Here is a 19,154-nt window from a genome sequence, read left to right as displayed (position 1 = left end):
GCAAGACATTGCATTCCACTATGTGTTCAAGCCTCGTCTGGGACAGGCTGACATTTAGAAGCAAACATGGCCGCTCGTGCTGTTCAACGTAGGACTGTTCAAGTACACACAATGGCAGACCCAAACACACAGATGGCTGAGAGCGAATATTAATGCCTCATATCGTCTAACACAACTCCATCACACACACTGAACACATCATCATAAAAACGCACAGCTCAGACTGTAGGTTCTGGCAGAACCGTCCAAACTCACGCTAGAGTTGAGTTCTACCGAGGTCTGACTGGCAAAAGAGAGAGAGAACCCAGACTCCAGCCGGTTCTAATCACGGTGGAACCGATGTGAAACTGACAGAATCGTGTTGCTCCTGCTCTGTTCTGTGTTCCCTCTCATAGTTGAGATGCGATGTCCACATCAGAAGATTGTAAATCCTCTCCTGTGTGTGTGGCACTCCGGACACTTTTGGGGGAAATGTTGGTAGTTAACCGCTCTACTGTGACCGTGCTATCCTGGCAGGTTAGCGTGTCTGAAGCCCTCCTCCTCTAAAGAGTGGACAGGGGGACTGGCAGTGTCGGGGGGGATATCCACTGAACATGATCATTTGGATAGCCACGCTAGCTTCACCCTCATGAGGGTCCTAGCAAGCTACCAATCAACTGCTAGGTATCAACAGCCAATCCAATAGGGTTCGGAAGCTATAGTGTGCTTTGATTGGTCAATCGGGATGCGATACCGCAGGGTGAAGTTTAGCTTTCCCCAGCGTAGGTCCCGCCCTGTTCACGTCCCCCCGCCCACTTCGTTACCTTCCATTGAAAATGAATGGGCAACCATTGTTTCATCACCCTATGGGCCCTGGTCAAAAGTAGTGCACTATAGGGGACAGGGTGCCATTAGGGACAAACCCCTCGCTGTTATCCTGGCGGGTAGTCAGCCACGCAAAACGGCCAGAATTCTCCCTCACGTCTCTTCACATAATTTAGCCTGTAGTGCTGTCCATCAGCTATCTGGGTTTTTACAGCAAAATCACTATTTTCTCATGTTCTCTCTAAGGCTGAAGGTGACAGACGGAGTCTCTTACGTAGTACTGCTCTGTCGTCCCAGCATGCTCGCTGAGAGCAGGTAACCCTGGCTGTGAGAGTGTGTGTTTAGCACAGACAGCCCAGTGTGTGAATGTGTGTTTATTTGAGTCTGCAGGGCTCACACCCATTGCTGTCCTGTGGTGAGCACAGACAGGCCAACACTCCCTCTCATCACTCTCCTCTGCTGAGTGTGGGCGCTGTGTGTGTGTGTGAGAGGCAGAGAGGGAAAAGGAGAGCAGAGAGGGCGAAAGAGAGGGAGCGAAGGAGAGGGATAGAGAGAGGAATAGAGAGAGGGAAAGAGAGAGAGGGCATGTTAGAGCTAGCTGGTGGCATCTGAGTTTTTCTATTATGACACCGACACCCCACATGGACACAGGTAACGGCATTATACTGTGTAACAGTAACACAGTGGGTGGGAGCATTCTGGCATTGGTTAGCCCCTAGCTCGGTCTCCAGTCCTCGCCCACCGGAGATCTCTTACAGGGCAGTGTAAGAGGTCGTTGTAGTAAGATGACGTTGTAGTGCAGCATGGCACGAGAACAGGTTCTACTATATCCGTTTCTATGCCAGAGAAAACGGAATCCGTCTTTGTTATAGCCCTTTGCACTCGTACCTGTATTCAGGTTGCAAATGGCAGATTTAAGCAGAAGATGCCCCCATCCCTCCTGCTAATTGGGCACATTTGTTGTTGACTGAATGTTGTACATCACGAGGACTATGTATTTTGGAAGATGAGGTGTCGGGGATGATAATAAATACAGCTTTGATGTCATACAAGCCGAACAGCCGTGAGTCCAAATCTGCAATTCCCATTTCCATATCATAAAACTCATGTCATACACAGTGTCAACGTGTATGATCACTATGTGTGAGGTACATGGCGTCAGACCCCGGGTTGTTCCAGAACAGAATGAGCCTGTTGGTTTACTGTGAAGTAAACGTGCATCACCCGAATGCACTCCTGACTCCTTTCTATGTGCACCACAAATGCGAAAGGCTAACACTAAAATATATTTTACAACTCAGCTAGTCAAGCTTTCAAATGATGCCCACCAAAACCCAGACTGCAATTTATAAGGGTCCGTTTTTGGATTGCGTAACAGTCATTTGTGTGATGGCGGGAATGCAAGGTCGTGTTCCAAACAACACAAATACAAGTGCGCTTGCTGTGGTTCCTCATCGGCACAGCTAAGAGAGCAAAAAAAAAGTATGTTATAGTTGAAGACTCTTCTTTGAGTCTTACAAGTGGATTGAAATTATGTGGGAAATGGGCACACTTTGGACAGGTGTGGTGCCACATGGAGATACTAGTCAGTCCTCTCACTCAAACCCTTGTCATGTTTTTGTCTTATGTTGAACCTACAGCACATTTCCCAGGAATATTCGTATCATGCTACTGAACGTATCCAGAGTATTTTCAGATTTCGCTCTCAACAAATGCAGCAAAAAGTACAGTACGTGTAAAATGCACATACAATCAACAGTGTAATGTTTGGATTCAGTCTTCAACTGTTGTGCACTCACCATTGGTCTAATAATGTTCCCATCGTCTCCAAACGGTTCCCTTTCAATTGTTACCACATGACGCATATGCTTTTGATACTTCTTCTGTGTAAGAAACATTTCAATTTAGCCTTATCCATAAAGGCCTACTCCCATGAGTGTAAAGGGTTAATACATTCCACATGCCTGTTTAGACCGATGACTAAAAACACAGGTAACGTTTGAGATTGCTTCGACACCTGAAGTGATGCTTTGCGTCAATTCAGGTATGCTTTTTTTTCGAGAACCACTGCTTTTTATAAGGCAATAAATTTCCCCTGACCTTATTCACTACTCCGTATTTATGGAAATTGACACATTTGTGGAAATGAATTCCCTTGACTAAATCTTTTAATAGTATTGACGTCACAGTATTTATACATATATAACCCGAGAGTTCTCTCTTAGGTCATGCATGATATATCTGTAACACGTGATTGCATTCTTTGATAAGGATTGCATTATAGCCTGAACAAACAATATTAACAATATTCAATTATTATGGGTGTTCTCATCTGTTGAATCGAAAGTATTCGAATGATATTACGTTTTTTTTAAATGACTGAGGACTGAAGAAAATGTTCTCCACATGACAAGAATCTTGTATATTTTGGCCAGAGGTGGACAGTAGAAGCACACCTGAGCCAGCACCAGTCTCTCCCAATGAACCATTCTGACACACACAGGCATTATAACCTCAGTACCATCTGAACCAACGAGGATCCGATTATTCTCTGCTTTTTTCCTTCTCTTTTCCACCCTGGTTTTCATTTCCTGAAACTGCAAAGAAAAAAAGTCTGGACGAGACCATGGAACATCACATGTTTTCGGTTTACACAGGAAATCAGATGCAGTTGTGGGGAGGGTACAGATTTAGGAAAAATAGGTACTTTAATCATTTTTATGGGTAGTAGGAGTTTACTGCCTTTCTATGTATTGATACTCTGGCCAGTGGTGTTGAGGATAAATCATACTGCTATCAGACTATCAGGATGGAGGGAAGAAGAGAGAGGGAAGAGTGGCGAGGAGAGAGGGGATAGAGGCAAAGCCAGACTGCATAAGAACAGGCAAGGTAGGTTGCACAGTTAAGATAATGTTGGTAAAGTTTCATATTATCCTCAAATATTGACAAGAATGGGGACAAAAATAGGTCAATGATTTCCAGTATGATCACGCTTGCTAGGCCCCCCTCATCTTCCATTGGCTCATTTAATTTAAGAAACACGACCAGGCTGTTTTGAAGGTACGTCCTCGTTAGCTTCCTTATTAGAGACTAATTAAGCATCAGACAGAGACCATCTGTTTAGCACTCCACCGTGTGTGTGTGTGCGCGCGCGCGCTTTGGGGGGAAAAAAACAAGGCTTTCGTCACCTGGAGGTGAACTAGGCCAAAACAGCAGTGGCAAATGTTAGCGGCTTGAGGGGGTTTTCCTCAATGCTTTTTACAACCAAATATTGAATCACTCTCCTCATGGTGTGTTGACCGCCAATGGAACGGAATAACAGGCATCAGTTTGAACCTCGGGTTTTAAAATAAACAGTAGTGGTCGGTTGGACCTTAGGATCTAAAGTTGGGATAACATTTTGTTTCCTTTTGGCTCTGGGCTGTGTGAGAGAGAGGAGGGAGACAGAGACAGGAAGAGCGAGAGGAGGATGAGGAATGATCTGGGCTGAGTCACTCTCTCCATGGTAACATAGCTCTGTGATTTAGTTTCTCCCTGTGCGTCCCAAATTGTGCACCTGACTCCCTCTCCCTTCCTGAAAACACACCAAGAAACCTGTATTGTCAAGTGAATTTACTTTGTTTACACTGGTGAAATGATCAAGTTGTTCCTCCTCCTCTATGACCGACTGGCATATCTTAGAAGAAAAACACATTTGTCCAACTCAGAGATCATTCAACCTCTCCCCAGCCATCCATTAACATTAAGGTCCGTTTGTTGCTGTTAATAAAAAAGAAATACATGTATCGTCCCACACACAGGATAGGTACAGTGGAATGTGTTGAGTTTCAGGGTCAGTCATAGTGGTATGCCTCAGGAGCAAATATGGATTAGGTGCCTTGCTCAAGGGCACTTCAATAGAGTTTTCAATTTGTTGGCGCGGGTATTAGAACCAGCAACCTTTAGGTTACTGGTCTAACGCCCTAAACACTGGAAGCAGGGTCTGTAATGATGCCAGGTGGCCGGCAGTGGGAGGGCAAAAGCTCTTGACTCAGGTCCAACTAGTGAATTTACATCTCTGTGTGGCACAACACACACACACACACACGCACACACACACACACAGTGTAGGAAGGAGTTGATTGAGTAAATGATTAGATGGAGATCTTAGTACTGTCTTTCGTTGTGCCTGTGATGTACAGTGCCTTGCGAAAGTATTCGGCCCCCTTGAACTTTGCGACCTTTTGCCACATTTCAGGCTTCAAACATAAAGATATAAAACTGTATTTTTTTGTGAAGAATCAACAACAAGTGGGACACAATCATGAAGTGGAATGACATTTATTGGATATTTCAAACTTTTTTAACAAATCAAAAACTGAAAAATTGGGCGTGCAAAATTATTCAGCCCCTTTACTTTCAGTGCAGCAAACTCTCTCCAGAAGTTCAGTGAGGATCTCTGAATGATCCAATGTTGACCTAAATGACTAATGATGATAAATACAATCCACCTGTGTGTAATCAAGTCTCCGTATAAATGCACCTGCACTGTGATAGTCTCAGAGGTCCATTAAAAGCGGAGAGAGCATCATGAAGAACAAGGAACACACCAGGCAGGTCCGAGATACTGTTGTGAAGAAGTTTAAAGCCGGATTTGGATACAAAAAGATTTCCCAAGCTTTAAACATCCCAAAGAGCACTGTGCAAGCGATAATATTGAAATGGAAGGAGTATCAGACCACTGCAAATCTACCAAGACCTGGTCGTCCCATAAAAACTTTCAGCTCATACAAGGAGAAGACTGATCAGAGATGCAGCCAAGAGGCCCATGATCACTCTGGATGAACTGCAGAGATCTACAGCTGAGGTGGGAGACTCTGTCCATAGGACAACAATCAGTCGTATATTGCACAAATCTGTCCTTTATGGAAGAGTGGCAAGAAGAAAGCCATTTCTTAAAGATATCCATAAAAAGTGTCATTTAAAGTTTGCCACAAGCCACCTGGGATACACACCAAACATGTGGAAGAAGGTGCTCTGGTCAGATGAAACCAAAATGGAACTTTTTGGCAACAATGCAAAACGTTATGTTTGGCGTAAAAGCAACACAGCTGAACAAACCATCCCCACTGTCAAACATGGTGGTGGCAGCATCATGGTTTGGGTCTGCTTTTCTTCAGCAGGGACAGGGAAGATGGTTAAAATTGATGGGAAGATGGATGGAGCCAAATTCAGGACCATTCTGGAAGAAAACCTGATGGAGTCTGCAAAAGACCTGAGACTGGGACGGAGATTTGTCTTCCAACAAGACAATGATCCAAAATATAAAGCAAAATCTACAATGGAATGGTTCAAAAATAAACATATCCAGGTGTTAGAATGGCCAAGTCAAAGTCCAGACCTGAATCCAATCGAGAATCTGTGGAAAGAACTGAAAACTGCTGTTCACAAATGCTCTCCATCCAACCTCACTGAGCTCGAGCTGTTTTGCAAGGAGGAATGGGAAAAAATGTCAGTCTCTCGATGTGCAAAACTGATAGAGACATACCCCAAGCGACTTACAGCTGTAATCGCAGCAAAAGGTGGCGCTACAAAGTATTAACTTAAGGGGGCTGAATAATAATAATAATAATAATAATTTTGCACGCCCAATTTTTCAGTTTTTGATTTGTTAAAAAAGTTTGAAATATCCAATAAATGTCGTTCCACTTCATGATTGTGTCCCACTTGTTGTTGATTCTTCACAAAAAAATACAGTTTTATATCTTTGTTTGAAGCCTGAAATGTGGCAAAAGGTCGCAAAGTTCAAGGGGGCCGAATACTTTCGCAAGGCACTGTACGTCGACTGACCTGTAGTCACAACGTATGCCTGCTAATTAGCCTAAAACCTTAGCCCAAGACCTACAAAACAAAACAAAAGACAAGGGTGTTGTCTCAACAACAGGGCCCCAGGTCAAAAAGTAGTGCACTACATATGGAATAGGGTGCCATTTCAAATGCAACCAGAGCGCACTGTTCTGTTGGCCACAAAGGGAACTACAACAAGCAGGAAGGAGGCTCGTCTACACATCAGTCTCCATCCACTTGGCATAAATCCAGTCAGGCTTTATGTACTCCTCTAGGATAGAGACTACATCTGGGTGAATAAGGACAGCTCTCCACAAGGACTGACTGAGGACTAAGCTAGTTCCCATAAATCATTATAGCTTTTCACCTCTAGGGTCTTTGATGTTGTTTTTCTTCAGTTGTATCCCAATTGGCACCCTTTTCCCTATATAGTGCATTACTTTTTACCAGAGCCCGTGGCACTATATAGGGAATAGGGTGCCATATGAGACACACTTTTCAGTTCCTGGACAGGAAACTCTGGCTCCAAGAAACGTTTTCTTCCCAACCAGAGAGTGAAGGAATGAGAGAAGGAGAGACACGAAACGCAGGAGGAGAAAAGGAGAAGAGACAGGAGAGAAACATAGCTATTTTTGTGATGCGCGGACGAGCTCTGGAATAATCCCAAACATAAATAGAAACTTGAAGAACAAAACCGAAACAGAAGCACAGAAGAATACATGCTAAGCCTTATTACGCTTGTCATTGTTCTGAGTTTGTGGTCTTCTATGGATTCTGGAGAGAGGGATGCCATGAAGAGAGGGAGGAGAGGCAAGGAGTGTAAGAGAGAGAGGGAAGAAAGGGAAGAGGGAGAAGGAGGAGGCACCAGAAGGACAGGAGAGAGGAGGGCACCATGCCAAATGCAAATATTGTGAAACAAAAGGTGCTAAACCTCCACGGTGCCACTTCGCACCTTAAGCTTGCTGTTGAATTAACACTTATCGTAAACATTATGTTCCTGTGGAAAGGGCCTAAGCAACGACAGATGGTTGAGAGCATTAGGGAGATACCTTCCAAATCCTGGCTACGTCTCAAATGGCACCCTATTCCCAAAATGCTGCACTACTTTTGACCAGAGCTCTATGGGCCGTAGCAAGCAGTACCTATCCGGACTATCCAAATAAAGTGTGACCTGTCCGTAGGACCTTTTCTTCCTTATCTATTTGACCAGGGAATGTAGAAACATTCCCTTTTCACATACAGTACGGTATGTAGACACTGGTGTGGTGCTGGATACAATAAATATAAGTTAAAAAGTGGTGGAATTTCAAAAGAGGATGCAAAGAGTGGAATCATTTGATCAACTTGAGGTAACGATAATGTGCATTGCAGGCAGTTACTCGGGTTTTGTTCCATTCTACTGATCTGATGTATAATTCACTCCAATCCTCTTACCCCGAGACGGACTCTTACCCCGAGACGGACTCTTACCCCGAGACGGACTCTTACCCCGAGACAGACTCTTACCCCGAGACAGACTCTTACCCTGAGCAGCTTGACATGACGTGAGCCTTGATACCAAGACAGACTCTTACCCCGAGACAGACTCTTACCCTGAGCAGCTTGACATGACGTGAGCCTTGATACCAAGACAGACTCTTACCCCAAGACAGACTCTTACCCCGAGACAGACTCTTACCCCGAGACAGACTCTTACCTCGAGACAGACTCTTACCCCGAGACAGACTCTTACCCCGAGACAGACTCTTACCCCGAGACAGACTCTTACCCCGAGACAGGCTCTTACCCCGAGACAGGCTCTTACCCCGAGACAGGCTCTTACCCTGAGCAGCTTGACATGACGTGAGCCTTGATACCAAGACAGACTCTTACCCCGAGACAGACTTTTACCCCGAGACAGACTCTTACCCCGAGACAGACTCTTACCCCGAGACAGACTCTTACCCCGAGACAGACTCCTACCCCGAGACAGACTCTTACCCCGAGCAGCTTGACATGACGTGAGCCTTGATACCAAGACAGACTCTCTGGCTATGATACAAAAAGTAACTTGTGCATAAGAGACCTGCATTAAGACAGATTGGATGAGCAACGATGCTACCCGCACCGGGGACTACCTACAGCTCTTTTTGTGCCCGTCTCTTTCTGTCTTTTGGCACAGTAGTGTGGATTATGGATGGTACACAGGTAAATAGAGAAGAGATGGAGGGAGGAGAGTTGGGAGGAGGTGTTAGGGGCGAAGAGGAAGAGAGAGAGAGGATAGAGAGAATCTTAGTGAGTGGGTGGTAGAGTGGGAGGTATGGCAAGTCGTGTATCAAAGCCCTTAGAAGGTAGACAGGGACAAGCTCAGTAGACTTCACAAACAGACTGGAGATTTGGAGCTGCTACAGTTCATCTAACAATGTGTCAGGCTAGTAGACACACACAGTAGCGCTAACATGGTTGTATTCAGAACTGTGTGTGTGTTGGTGTTTGCCCCTGCATGCATGTTTGAAGAGACAGCGAACTGTGCCACTGAATACAACCATGCGAACTGAGGAGACATCGGTTTCTTTTTGGGGGTGTTTCAAAGACAGAGACGGAGAACCGCATGAACCGAGAGACTTCCTGCCCTCCCAGTGAGCACAACAGTGTTGGATCCACGATGAGCTGAAACAGAGCCAGCAATACGAACAGGTTGTGGTGCATGTTGTTCTCCTGTGACTGTGTAACCAACGTCATATAGCCACCCAGAAGAAAGGCAACACGGACACTCACACTTCAGGTTGACTTGGTTTTTATCTGCTCTCAGGATATCCCTCTCAGACCCAATGCACAAAGTGATCAACTAGTGTAAATGTGTTGTGTTTAGAAAATCGCTAAAATACACTAAAGCATATCTGCAGTAAAAGATATCGAACATGTGATGACAGGCATTGAGAGGACAGTCACAGCCACGCGTTCACTGGTTAGGGAGGACACAAGATCTCTTTTAGATAGGAGCATCAGTAGTGATACATGCCCTCAATGTGAAGTGATATTCATCCATAAATACAGAGCACAAGTACAACCCTTTTCATGTACAACTTTTAAAGGTAGTAAGAAAGTAAACATTCACTTAATATTTCAATAAATCACCTGTTAGCAATAGCTAGCGTGACATTACAGGGCATTGGCTGACGGTGCTAGTTAGCTCGTCATTAACACGGCTAGCTAAACCAGCAAAAACTTGGTTAACTTGCCGAAATAGGCTTTAAATACATTAAGGGCAACAAATATATTCATAGTCACATTCGCTATTGACAGTTGTGTTATACAGTTTTTTAATGTCCAGAGGAAGGAGACACAAACTTGCTCTCAGAAAATCTCTCTCAGACTAAAGAGCAGGCAGACCAACTTTCCAAATAGGGGAGAAGCACTCAAAACCCACAAGCTATTCTTTCAAGGAAAATAATACAAAAATGGTTAGTTTGAAGATCTCTGTATCGGAGGACGCATGACTTTCAACCTTCGTCTCTCCCGAGCCCGTACGGGAGTTGTAGCGATGAAACAAGATACTAAAAATGGAAGCAAATATACTTTTATGAATTCGACAACAAATAAAAGGAAACTTTATTTATAATCACACCTTTTTCTTAAGTGAATGGTTTTACTCACTACTCTGCCCGCAAACTGAGTTGTTCTTTTGTAAATATTTTTATTTTTTTATTTTTTTTACCCCTTTTTCTCCCCAATTTCGTGGTATCCAATTTTTTTAGTAGCTACTATCTTGTTTCATCGCTACAACTCCCGTACGGGGGGCTCGGGAGAGACGAAGGTTGAAAGTCATGCGTCCTCCGATACACAACCCAACCAAGCCGCACTGCTTCTTAACACAGTGCGCATCCAACCCGGAAGCCAGCAGCACCAATGTGTCGGAGGAAACACCGTGCACCTGGCAACCTTGGCTAGCGCGCACTGTGCCCGGCCCGCCACAGGAGTCGCTGGTGCGCGATGAGACAAGGATATCCCTACCGGCCAAACCCTCCCTAACCCGGACGACGCTAGGCCAATTGTGCGTCGCCCCACGGACCTCCCGGTCACGACAGAGCTGGCGCTGCAGTACAGCGCCCTTAACCACTGCGCCACCCGGGAGGCCCAGGAGTTGTTCTTTGATATCGACACTGAGCGCAGTGCGGGTGAGGTTGATGGAAACTCGACATTTTCACAACTGCACCAAACTTCATCTAAATTGGCCCCCGGTTTCTCTTCCATCATACTCGCACACATGCTCCCTGGGTCGAGAAATGGTGACATGACAGTTCAGATCTTGACATCCAAAATGGAAACAAGCTTATTATTACATCGTCCATTTTGACAAATCGCCCACTGCATTAACATTCAGCACCACTGACCTCACTAAACACAGCGGTGGTGTTCGAGTAACTGTTAGCTTTAAAAACATGGACCCGTTACCAGTAGAGCATTTCATATGGGATAGGGAGAAGCAACCACAGGAGTACCTGACCTTTAATATCCATTAAAAGGATACATACAAAAAAAATCCCTTTGGCATATTGGGCCCTCACAGGGTAGTGGGTCTGAATCTGTGTGTCTGTAGAAAGCAGAGCTCTGGGACTCATAATGACAAGGCCATGTGATGACATTCAGAAACATGGTCGAGTCTGATCTGGATGCTTGCATGGCACTGTGAGTTTGAGCGATGAGACAATCATGATATACACTATATATACACAAAAGTATGTGGACACCCCTTCAGATTAGTGGATTCGGCTATTTCAGCCACACCTGTTGCGGACAGGTGTGTAAAATCGAGCACAAAGCAATGCAATCTTCATAGACAAACATTGGCAGTAGAATGGCCTTTCAAACACGTCAGGATGCCACCTTTCCAACAAGTTAGTTCTCTAAATTTCTGCTCTGCTAGAGCTGCCCCCATCAGCTGAAAGTGCTGTTATTGTGAAATGGAAATGTCTAGGAGTGGTAGGCTACACAAGCTCACAGAACGGGACCGCTTAAAAATGTCCTCGGTTGCAACTCTCACTACAGAGTTCCAAACTCCCTCTGGAAGCAACGTCAGCGCAATAACTGTTGTTCAGGAGCTTCATGAAATGGGTTTCCATGGCCGAGCAGCCTCACACAAGCCTAAAATCACCATGCGCAATGCCAAGCATCGGCTGGAGTGGTGTAAAGCTTACCGCCATTGGACTCTGGAGCAGTGGAAACGCTTTCTCTGGAGTGATGAATCACACTTCACCATCTGGCAGTCCAACGGGTTTGGAATTTGCCAGGAGAATCTACCTTCCCCAATGCATAGTGCCAACAACACAGTTTGGTGGAGGAGGAATAATGGTCTAAGGCTGTTTTATATGGTTCAGGCTGGGCCCCTGAGTTCCAGTGAAGGGAAATCTTATCGCAACAGCATACAATGACATTCTAGACAATTCTGTGCTTCCAACTTTGTGGCAACAGTTTGGGGAATGCCGTTCCCGTTTCAGCATGACAACATCCCCGTGCACAAAGAGAGGTCCATGCAGAAATGGTTTGTCGAGATCGGTGTGGAAGAACTTGACTGGCCTGCACAGAGACCTGACCCCAACCCCATCAAACACCTTTGGGATGAATTGGAACGCCGACTGCAAGCCAGGCTTAATCGCCCATCATCAGTGTCCGTCCTCACTAATGCTCTTGTGGCTGAATGGAATCAAGAACCCGCAGCAACGTTCCAACATTAATGAAAAGCCTTCCCAGAAGAGTGGAGGCTGTTATACCAGCAAAGGGGGGGGGGGGGGGGGGGGGGGGACGACAAACTCCATATTCATGACCATGATTTTGTAATGAGATGTTCGACAAGCTGGTACTTTTGGTCATGTAGTGTATGTAGTCTGGAATAATAATATTTAATACAGAACCTCAACTTCACAGTAGGTAATTGAGGGTGTACTCCTCAGACCGCACTTTACTCAGTAACATCATTAGTTACATGGGCGAGCAAACTGATCACGACAAAAAGCGCAACATTTTCAGCACCCTGACTCAACAGCAACCCATGGATCCATCTGGGGGGGGGGGTTTCAGTAACACCCTCGCCATTGTAGAGGTGACAGGAACAGACCTTATTATCAGTCTTTCAGCGCCCTCTGATGGAGGAAATGTGCAACATACCCTTAAATAAAGCATATCAACATATACAGAACAAACAGACGCAACATGCACCAATTCCAAATATTTGACTGAGTTACAGTTCATATAAGGAAATCAGTCAATTGAAATAAAATATTTAAGCCCTAATCTATGGATTTCACTTGACTGGGCAGGGTAGCAGTCATTGGTTTGGTGTGGGAGGGCATAGGCCCACCCACTGGGGAGCCAGGCTCAGCCAATCAAAATGAGTTTTGCACCACAAAAGGACTTTATTACAGACAGAAATACTCCAGTTCCATCAGCTGTCGAGGAGGCTGGCCTCAGATGATCCCTCAGTTGAAGAAGCCAGATGTGGAGGTCCTGGGCTGGCGTGGTTACACGTGGTCTGCAGTTGTGAGACCGATTGGATGTACTGCCAAATTCTCTAAAACGTTGTTGGAGGCTGCTTCTAGTAGGGAGCATTAAATTCTCTGGCAACAGCCCTGTTGGACATTCCTGCAGTCAGCATGCCAATTGCACACTCCCTCAAAACTTGAGACATCTGTGGCATTGTGTTGCGTGACAAAACTGCACATTTTAGAGTGGCCTTCTGTCCCCAGCACAAGTTCACCTTTGTAATGATCATGCGGTTTAATCAGCTTCTTGATATGCCACACCTGTCAGGTGCATGGATTATCTTGACCAAAAGGAGAAATGCTCACTAACAGGGATGTAAACACATTTGTGCACAACATTTGAAAGAAATAAGCTTTTTGTGCAAATGGAACATTTGAGATCTTTTATTTCAGCTCATGAAACATGGAACCAACACTTTACAAGTTGCGGTTATATTTTTTGTCAGTATACATATCATACAGGTACTGGATATACACACGCATAAACATACACATGTTATTTTATCTGAGAGAACAACGGACCGGACTTACCAGTTTGCTGCTGCATGTCATTTTCAGGGTTTAGGCACTGTATGGAAGTATGTGTCCCCCCCCCCCAAATGGTACCCTATTTTGTGCACTACTTTTGACCAGGGCCCATAGGGTTTTCTACTCAAAAGCAGTGCATTATGAAAGGGAAACAGTTACCATTTTGGGACATCCATTTAGACAAAATGTCCCATTTCAGGTGATAAAGAGGCGAAACAACTTCCTCAGATATACTTTAAGTGTTTATTTCGCCAATATACTTTATATCACAAAGGGAGTCTTTATAACACAGACTACCATCCTCCTGTATATAAAGTGTACGTCAAAGCAAGGCACTATACATTGTTGAATTCAAATAGAAAGATCCTTCTGCCTTTCTCTTTTTTATTTCTGTCAATTCATGCCTGTTCAATATAATACTTTTCTTCAATCGGAGCACCTGACCGATGCAGGACATCCTCATAACAACAACAGATACAACAGAATGCACTAGATACAGGATTTCTTCAATAAAATGGCGACATGTACAGTCTCTGGGGGAAAGGAGCATTACTCTCCAACTACTTACCATATGACAACCTCAACATGAATAACAAACATTTATTTAATTTCTTAGGTCACCGACTGAATACTCGAAAGGCTTTTTATTCCTATTATATATGTCAATATAAATATAAATTATTTTTTGGAAAGACAAACACACGAAAGAAACCGCTTACAGAAAGAGTCTGTTTGGAGTGTGTCGAGCAGAGTGGCTTTCCTGCTCCCAGAACATACTGACAGACCCTGTATGGTTGATACTGTAAAGGCATGGTCACACACACACACACACACACACACACACACACACACACACACACACAGTGTAGATTTAACAAGCCGGGTGCTGACATTACATAAACATCCACTCAAGAGTCCACACACACACACACACACACACACCTCTGAACTATCTCCATTTATAATACAAATCAACAATGGGAACCAACAATACAAATGAAAGAAAAAGACAAGACTACAAGAGGCTTGCACACCTTCGCTGATCTTTCACTCCCTCCACCCACTGCATCTCTCCTCCTTCCTCCCTCCCTCCATCGTAGAGAAGGGTACTCAGAAGAGCCTGTTTCCGAGCTCTCTCCAGTCCAGAAGTGAAGGCGTTCTTGGTCAACCTAAAGAGTTCTCAGTGGCGGGTCCTCGTTCCAATTCGGGCCACGATGCACCTCAGCGACCGACCGTCGCTTGCTGATGATGATGATGATGCTGCTGCTGTCCGGTGGTCAAGCGTTCTGTCCAACGTACTAAAACAATCCTTTGGCTTTCTTCACATTCACCTGCTTCCAGCCTGGCAACAGCTCGTACTCATCCCTTGACATCTCCAGCCCTTTCTGCGAACATTGTGAGCACACAATAAAGATGAAATCTACCAACCACCATAACAACTTCTATGTGAGATCACTTCAATGTGTGAGCTGCAAAAAAAACAAATCCATCATTCATAGGCCACACCATGATCAGTGATCCAGTTCATCACTCCAGCAGCTTCCTGTATTGAAAATCCACACAGCTATTACATTGCGAGTGGAAACCGACCAAACCATGCAAGAGTGGTTCAGAGTGAGAGATTGTGTTGATCCACACACACAGTGAGGAGGGACGTGACAGAAAGCAACACACAGGATTATGGGTGATCTAGTCCATCAGTCAAAGTGAGGATGCTGTGTACGTGTCTGGGGCCAGCTGTGCTCTCAATTTAAAGAACTCACCTTCCCATAAGCCCCTACACCCTGGAAGGTGAAGTGAAGAGTTAAACACATGATGACGATGATAATAATAATAATAATAATAATAATAATAATAATAGAGAGAGAGAGAGAGAGAGAGAGCGAGAGTGAGAGGACAGAGAGAGAGGAAGGAGGACACATTTACATAAACAGACAAAGTTAAAGACTGAAAAAAAGTTGGACTTTTATGGATTTTAGAGAGGTCCGTTTCAGACTAGTTTCCCTTCACTACCATTGCACAACGCTCCATTGTGGTCCACATTGGAGAGGCTTCATTATTGTCCGCAAACACAGAACCACATGACGGAGCCAAGGCACACCTAGAGAGAGAGCCGTCATAATTCTCCAGGGAGTTGGTGGTAGGTGGTGGGAGTGGCCTCACCTCAAAGTCATCATTGTCTAGGTAGATCTCCAGGCGTAAGGGGTCCACTCCCTCGGGTAGGGGCCGCGCCAGCAGGTCTGCCAGGGGGTAGGTGGTCTTACACAGCCGTGCCAACACGTCCTCTACCAGGATGATTTGGTTACACACCTCCGCCTCCTGGGACACACAGCGATATGAATAGAACGTCACGGTCGGTACACACACCTCCCAAATCAATCCCATTGGGGTTGGCAGTAGCCTCGAGGCAGTCCAGTACCCCGATTGTTGCCAGGTTCGAAACATAGGGCTGTCCCCTGGTCAGCCCTATGTCTGAAATAAGCCATCAACAGGAGGAGTTGGTGTCAATGTAGAATCTAGTTCTAATGGGTGCAATAGGTATGGGATGGGCGACAGCCAGGTGACCTACCCTTTCTGTGATCTCAGCGATGTCCTCCCTGTGTTCCCAGCAGGGGAACATGTTGGTGAAGGTTAGAGGTTCAAGTCCCGCATGGATCAGATAGGACTTGGGAGGCTTCTTCTCATTCTTCTCTGTGTGTGTGTGTGTGTGTGTGTGTGTGTGTGTGTGTGTGTGTGTGTGTGTGTGTGGAGGGGGGGGTAAAAAATGTAATGGTTAGTATCAATAAAACAATTCCACATTTCCCCCCTCTAGAGGACATGCCTAGAACCAACCAAAAGTAACACTATCTTATAAGGGCTTATTTGCTTTCTTTCGGCATCTTGTCCACCTTTCTCCATTATGTTTTTTTGAAAATGTGCCCATTAAGCAGTGTAACTAACTACCACCTGACAGCTGTAGTGCCCAATACCTGTGCAGTACTGAAGCACCGTCTCCATGGCACACTTCCTGTCCGCGTCCCAGCGGATACGGGCAGAGCCAGGGCTCTCGCCATCCTGGGGCCACCAGCCCTGCCACAGGTACACCTCGTGGTGGTTGTCTACCAGGAACAGGCCTTCATGAAGAGGAAGTGATGTCAAAACAGGGCTACAGGAAGTGACGCGGTGATGTACACACACGGACAGAGGTCAAACCTATGTGAATTGTAGCAGTACAGTTTCTAGTCATGCATTACCTATGTGTGTGTGTGTGTGTATGGTACCTGGTTGTGAGGCATTGTAGAGGTCCTCCTGTAGGAAGGGCAGTGAGTTGACCGCCTCTGTTACTCTGGCTGGGTAGAAGACCTCCACAGCTACAAACTCTCCAGACGTGCTGCTCAGCTGGTAGAGACGAGGGGTGAAGTTGAACTTCCCTGGATCTGGGGGTCAAAAGTTCATCCAATCACAACACTTTCCCATTCTAGTAATGCTATTTCCATGAGAGAATATACAACAGTCAAATTATTACAGTCTACTACCAAACGAGTACATTGCAATTACTCCATTGGAATTCAACATCGAAGACAGATTTATGAGTAAACAGAATGAAGTCATAGGCTTTCCGGTGCGCGCAATTCCCACTAACCTTGTATCATGCAGTCGTAGGCCTTCCTATCTCTCCTCCCCAGAGCCTCCCAGAATCCCGTAGGCTCCGTCCCCTCGTCACACTCATGGATGGTCACCTTGCTGCTGCTGTGGAGCCCCGCCTCCAATGGACACCTGCAGACACACAGGGACATGGACCACTGCTACCATACTGTTCAAAACACTTCTGACACCATTCTGAACACCGACTCATACAGAACATTGTGAAACTTACTCAAATTGATCAGCAATAATACAATTCTATACACTTCGAAACATTCCTGATCAATAATAGCTGCCCTTATATTGAGCCCTTTAACATCTCACATTGGCAGGGGATGCCCTGACCCCTAATATCAACTGGACAGCAAAATATCTAGGACATAAACATGTCTTCTTATGCCTGCTGCATCTAGTTATGAATGTGTCACCGCTCACTGCTCTTTGATCTTGTTGGCGGTGGTGCTCCCCACGTTGCGGGTGTGGAGCTGAGCCTTGCAGCCGTGCCACAAGTACATGGTTGCCTTGGAGACACTGAGCAGTACCATAGAGGTGCGGGAGCGCAGGCTGCTGCAGTGACACGCTACCTCCAGCAGGTGGCCCTCCACAGGGACCTCACCGCGCACACAGTACAACCGCCAGTCATCTGATGGGGCAAGAGGGGTTAGAGGTCAGGTCAGACAGATAACATTTCTCTGTGATGAGAGAACAGCAGGAAACAAAATGGGACATAAATCATGCATTTGGAGAAAAACATGTTTTCATGGGACCCATTGGTGTTCCACACCCAACATACTCTTTCAAACATGTCATCACACACACACACACACACACACACATACACACAGAGAGAGAGAAAGAAGAAAAGAGTTGGATGATGGCAGGAGAAAGGAGGATAGTATTGATGAGAAGGAGAGGTAAGGATGGTGAGAAAGTGGATGGTAAAGATTTACCATCTTAATTTGACCCTGCTCATCACAGCAGGATTATCACAGAAAATGTTAATGATGTGGATTATATTGAATGGACATTTTTGCAGGGGTTGCCACATACTTCGTTAAGGCAAATCAAGTCAGCGATTTTAAAGGGGAAATTACAAACTTCTGCGACAACCGAGGGATTAAATGATAGCAGATCTGTACGTAATAAGTATGGACAGTGCAGCGTACTCTGAGAGTTCTCCTCCTCCTCTTCTCTCTTCCCTGCATGGACCACCATCCCTCCATTAAAGCACTGCAGGAAACATGGAGGCTCTTTCCCCTGCTGCACCTGGACCTGTAGGAGCAGAGGAGAGTGGTTACGCGCGCACACACACACACACACACGCACACACACACAACGCGCACACACACAACGCGCACACACACACACAAACCTGTGCTCCTCTCTCCTCGTCCAGTTCGACAGTCATCAGAGCGGACGTTCCCTTCTCGTTGACGGTAGAATTCCGTCCCTGCCAGAAGAAATAGGAACACTTCTCCTTCCCAGCTCCTGCACTCCTCACCGCGTCCGGATTATGTCTCTTCCCAACTAAGGTCAGACAGACAGACACACACACGGATTCACAAAACGCCGATGAACAACTTCTCACATCATGAATAAACACCAGGGAGGAACCTATAAAACAGCTGTGACACTTCTGTCAAACCAATAAATGACGGGGTTTTGAGAAGAAAAAAAAGAGTAAAAACAAAGCAGGGAGTTTTTGCAGTATTTCCTGTCTGTCTGCCTGTATCGGTGTCCTATGTACGGAAATGTGATACCCCATTGCTGTAGTCAGCCATCCTCTTCTGCAGCCCATACATAGACACTCTGTGCAGAAGAAAAGTAGCCGTACTGCTGCTAACCAGTAGAACT

The 19,154-nt window shown here is 45.5% G+C and overlaps 1 protein-coding gene across 30 annotated transcripts in view; it reads right to left on the bottom strand.

Moving 5' to 3' along the window:
• Positions 1-13,516: 13,516 nt before the first annotated feature.
• Positions 13,517-19,154, bottom strand: part of LOC139420421 (supervillin-like) — a 138,251-nt gene continuing 132,613 nt past the window's right edge. For 19 of the 30 annotated variants that reach the window (XR_011635515.1, XM_071170503.1, XM_071170504.1 and 16 more), the window contains 10 exons: positions 18,673-18,827; positions 18,467-18,572; positions 17,736-17,943; positions 17,299-17,432; positions 16,937-17,092; positions 16,646-16,789; positions 16,246-16,367; positions 15,840-15,995; positions 15,440-15,460; positions 13,517-15,061 (listed from right to left, as the gene is read on the bottom strand). Coding sequence is in view for 29 of the 30 variants with exons in the window: in XM_071170503.1 (XP_071026604.1) it covers positions 14,975-15,061; positions 15,440-15,460; positions 15,840-15,995; positions 16,246-16,367; positions 16,646-16,789; positions 16,937-17,092; positions 17,299-17,432; positions 17,736-17,943; positions 18,467-18,572; positions 18,673-18,827 (1,289 nt within the window). In the remaining variant the exon portion in view is untranslated. The remainder of the gene's footprint in view (positions 15,062-15,439; positions 15,461-15,839; positions 15,996-16,245; positions 16,368-16,645; positions 16,790-16,936; positions 17,093-17,298; positions 17,433-17,735; positions 17,944-18,466; positions 18,573-18,672; positions 18,828-19,154) is intronic. The other 11 variants (XM_071170532.1, XM_071170509.1, XM_071170507.1 and 8 more) reach the window with 1 other exon arrangement.

This window comes from Oncorhynchus clarkii, chromosome 11 (assembly GCF_045791955.1).
Source record: "Oncorhynchus clarkii lewisi isolate Uvic-CL-2024 chromosome 11, UVic_Ocla_1.0, whole genome shotgun sequence".
NCBI lineage: Eukaryota > Metazoa > Chordata > Actinopteri > Salmoniformes > Salmonidae > Oncorhynchus > Oncorhynchus clarkii.
Note: the sequence above shows the minus strand (reverse complement) of the source record. Positions and strands in the feature narration are given on the sequence as shown.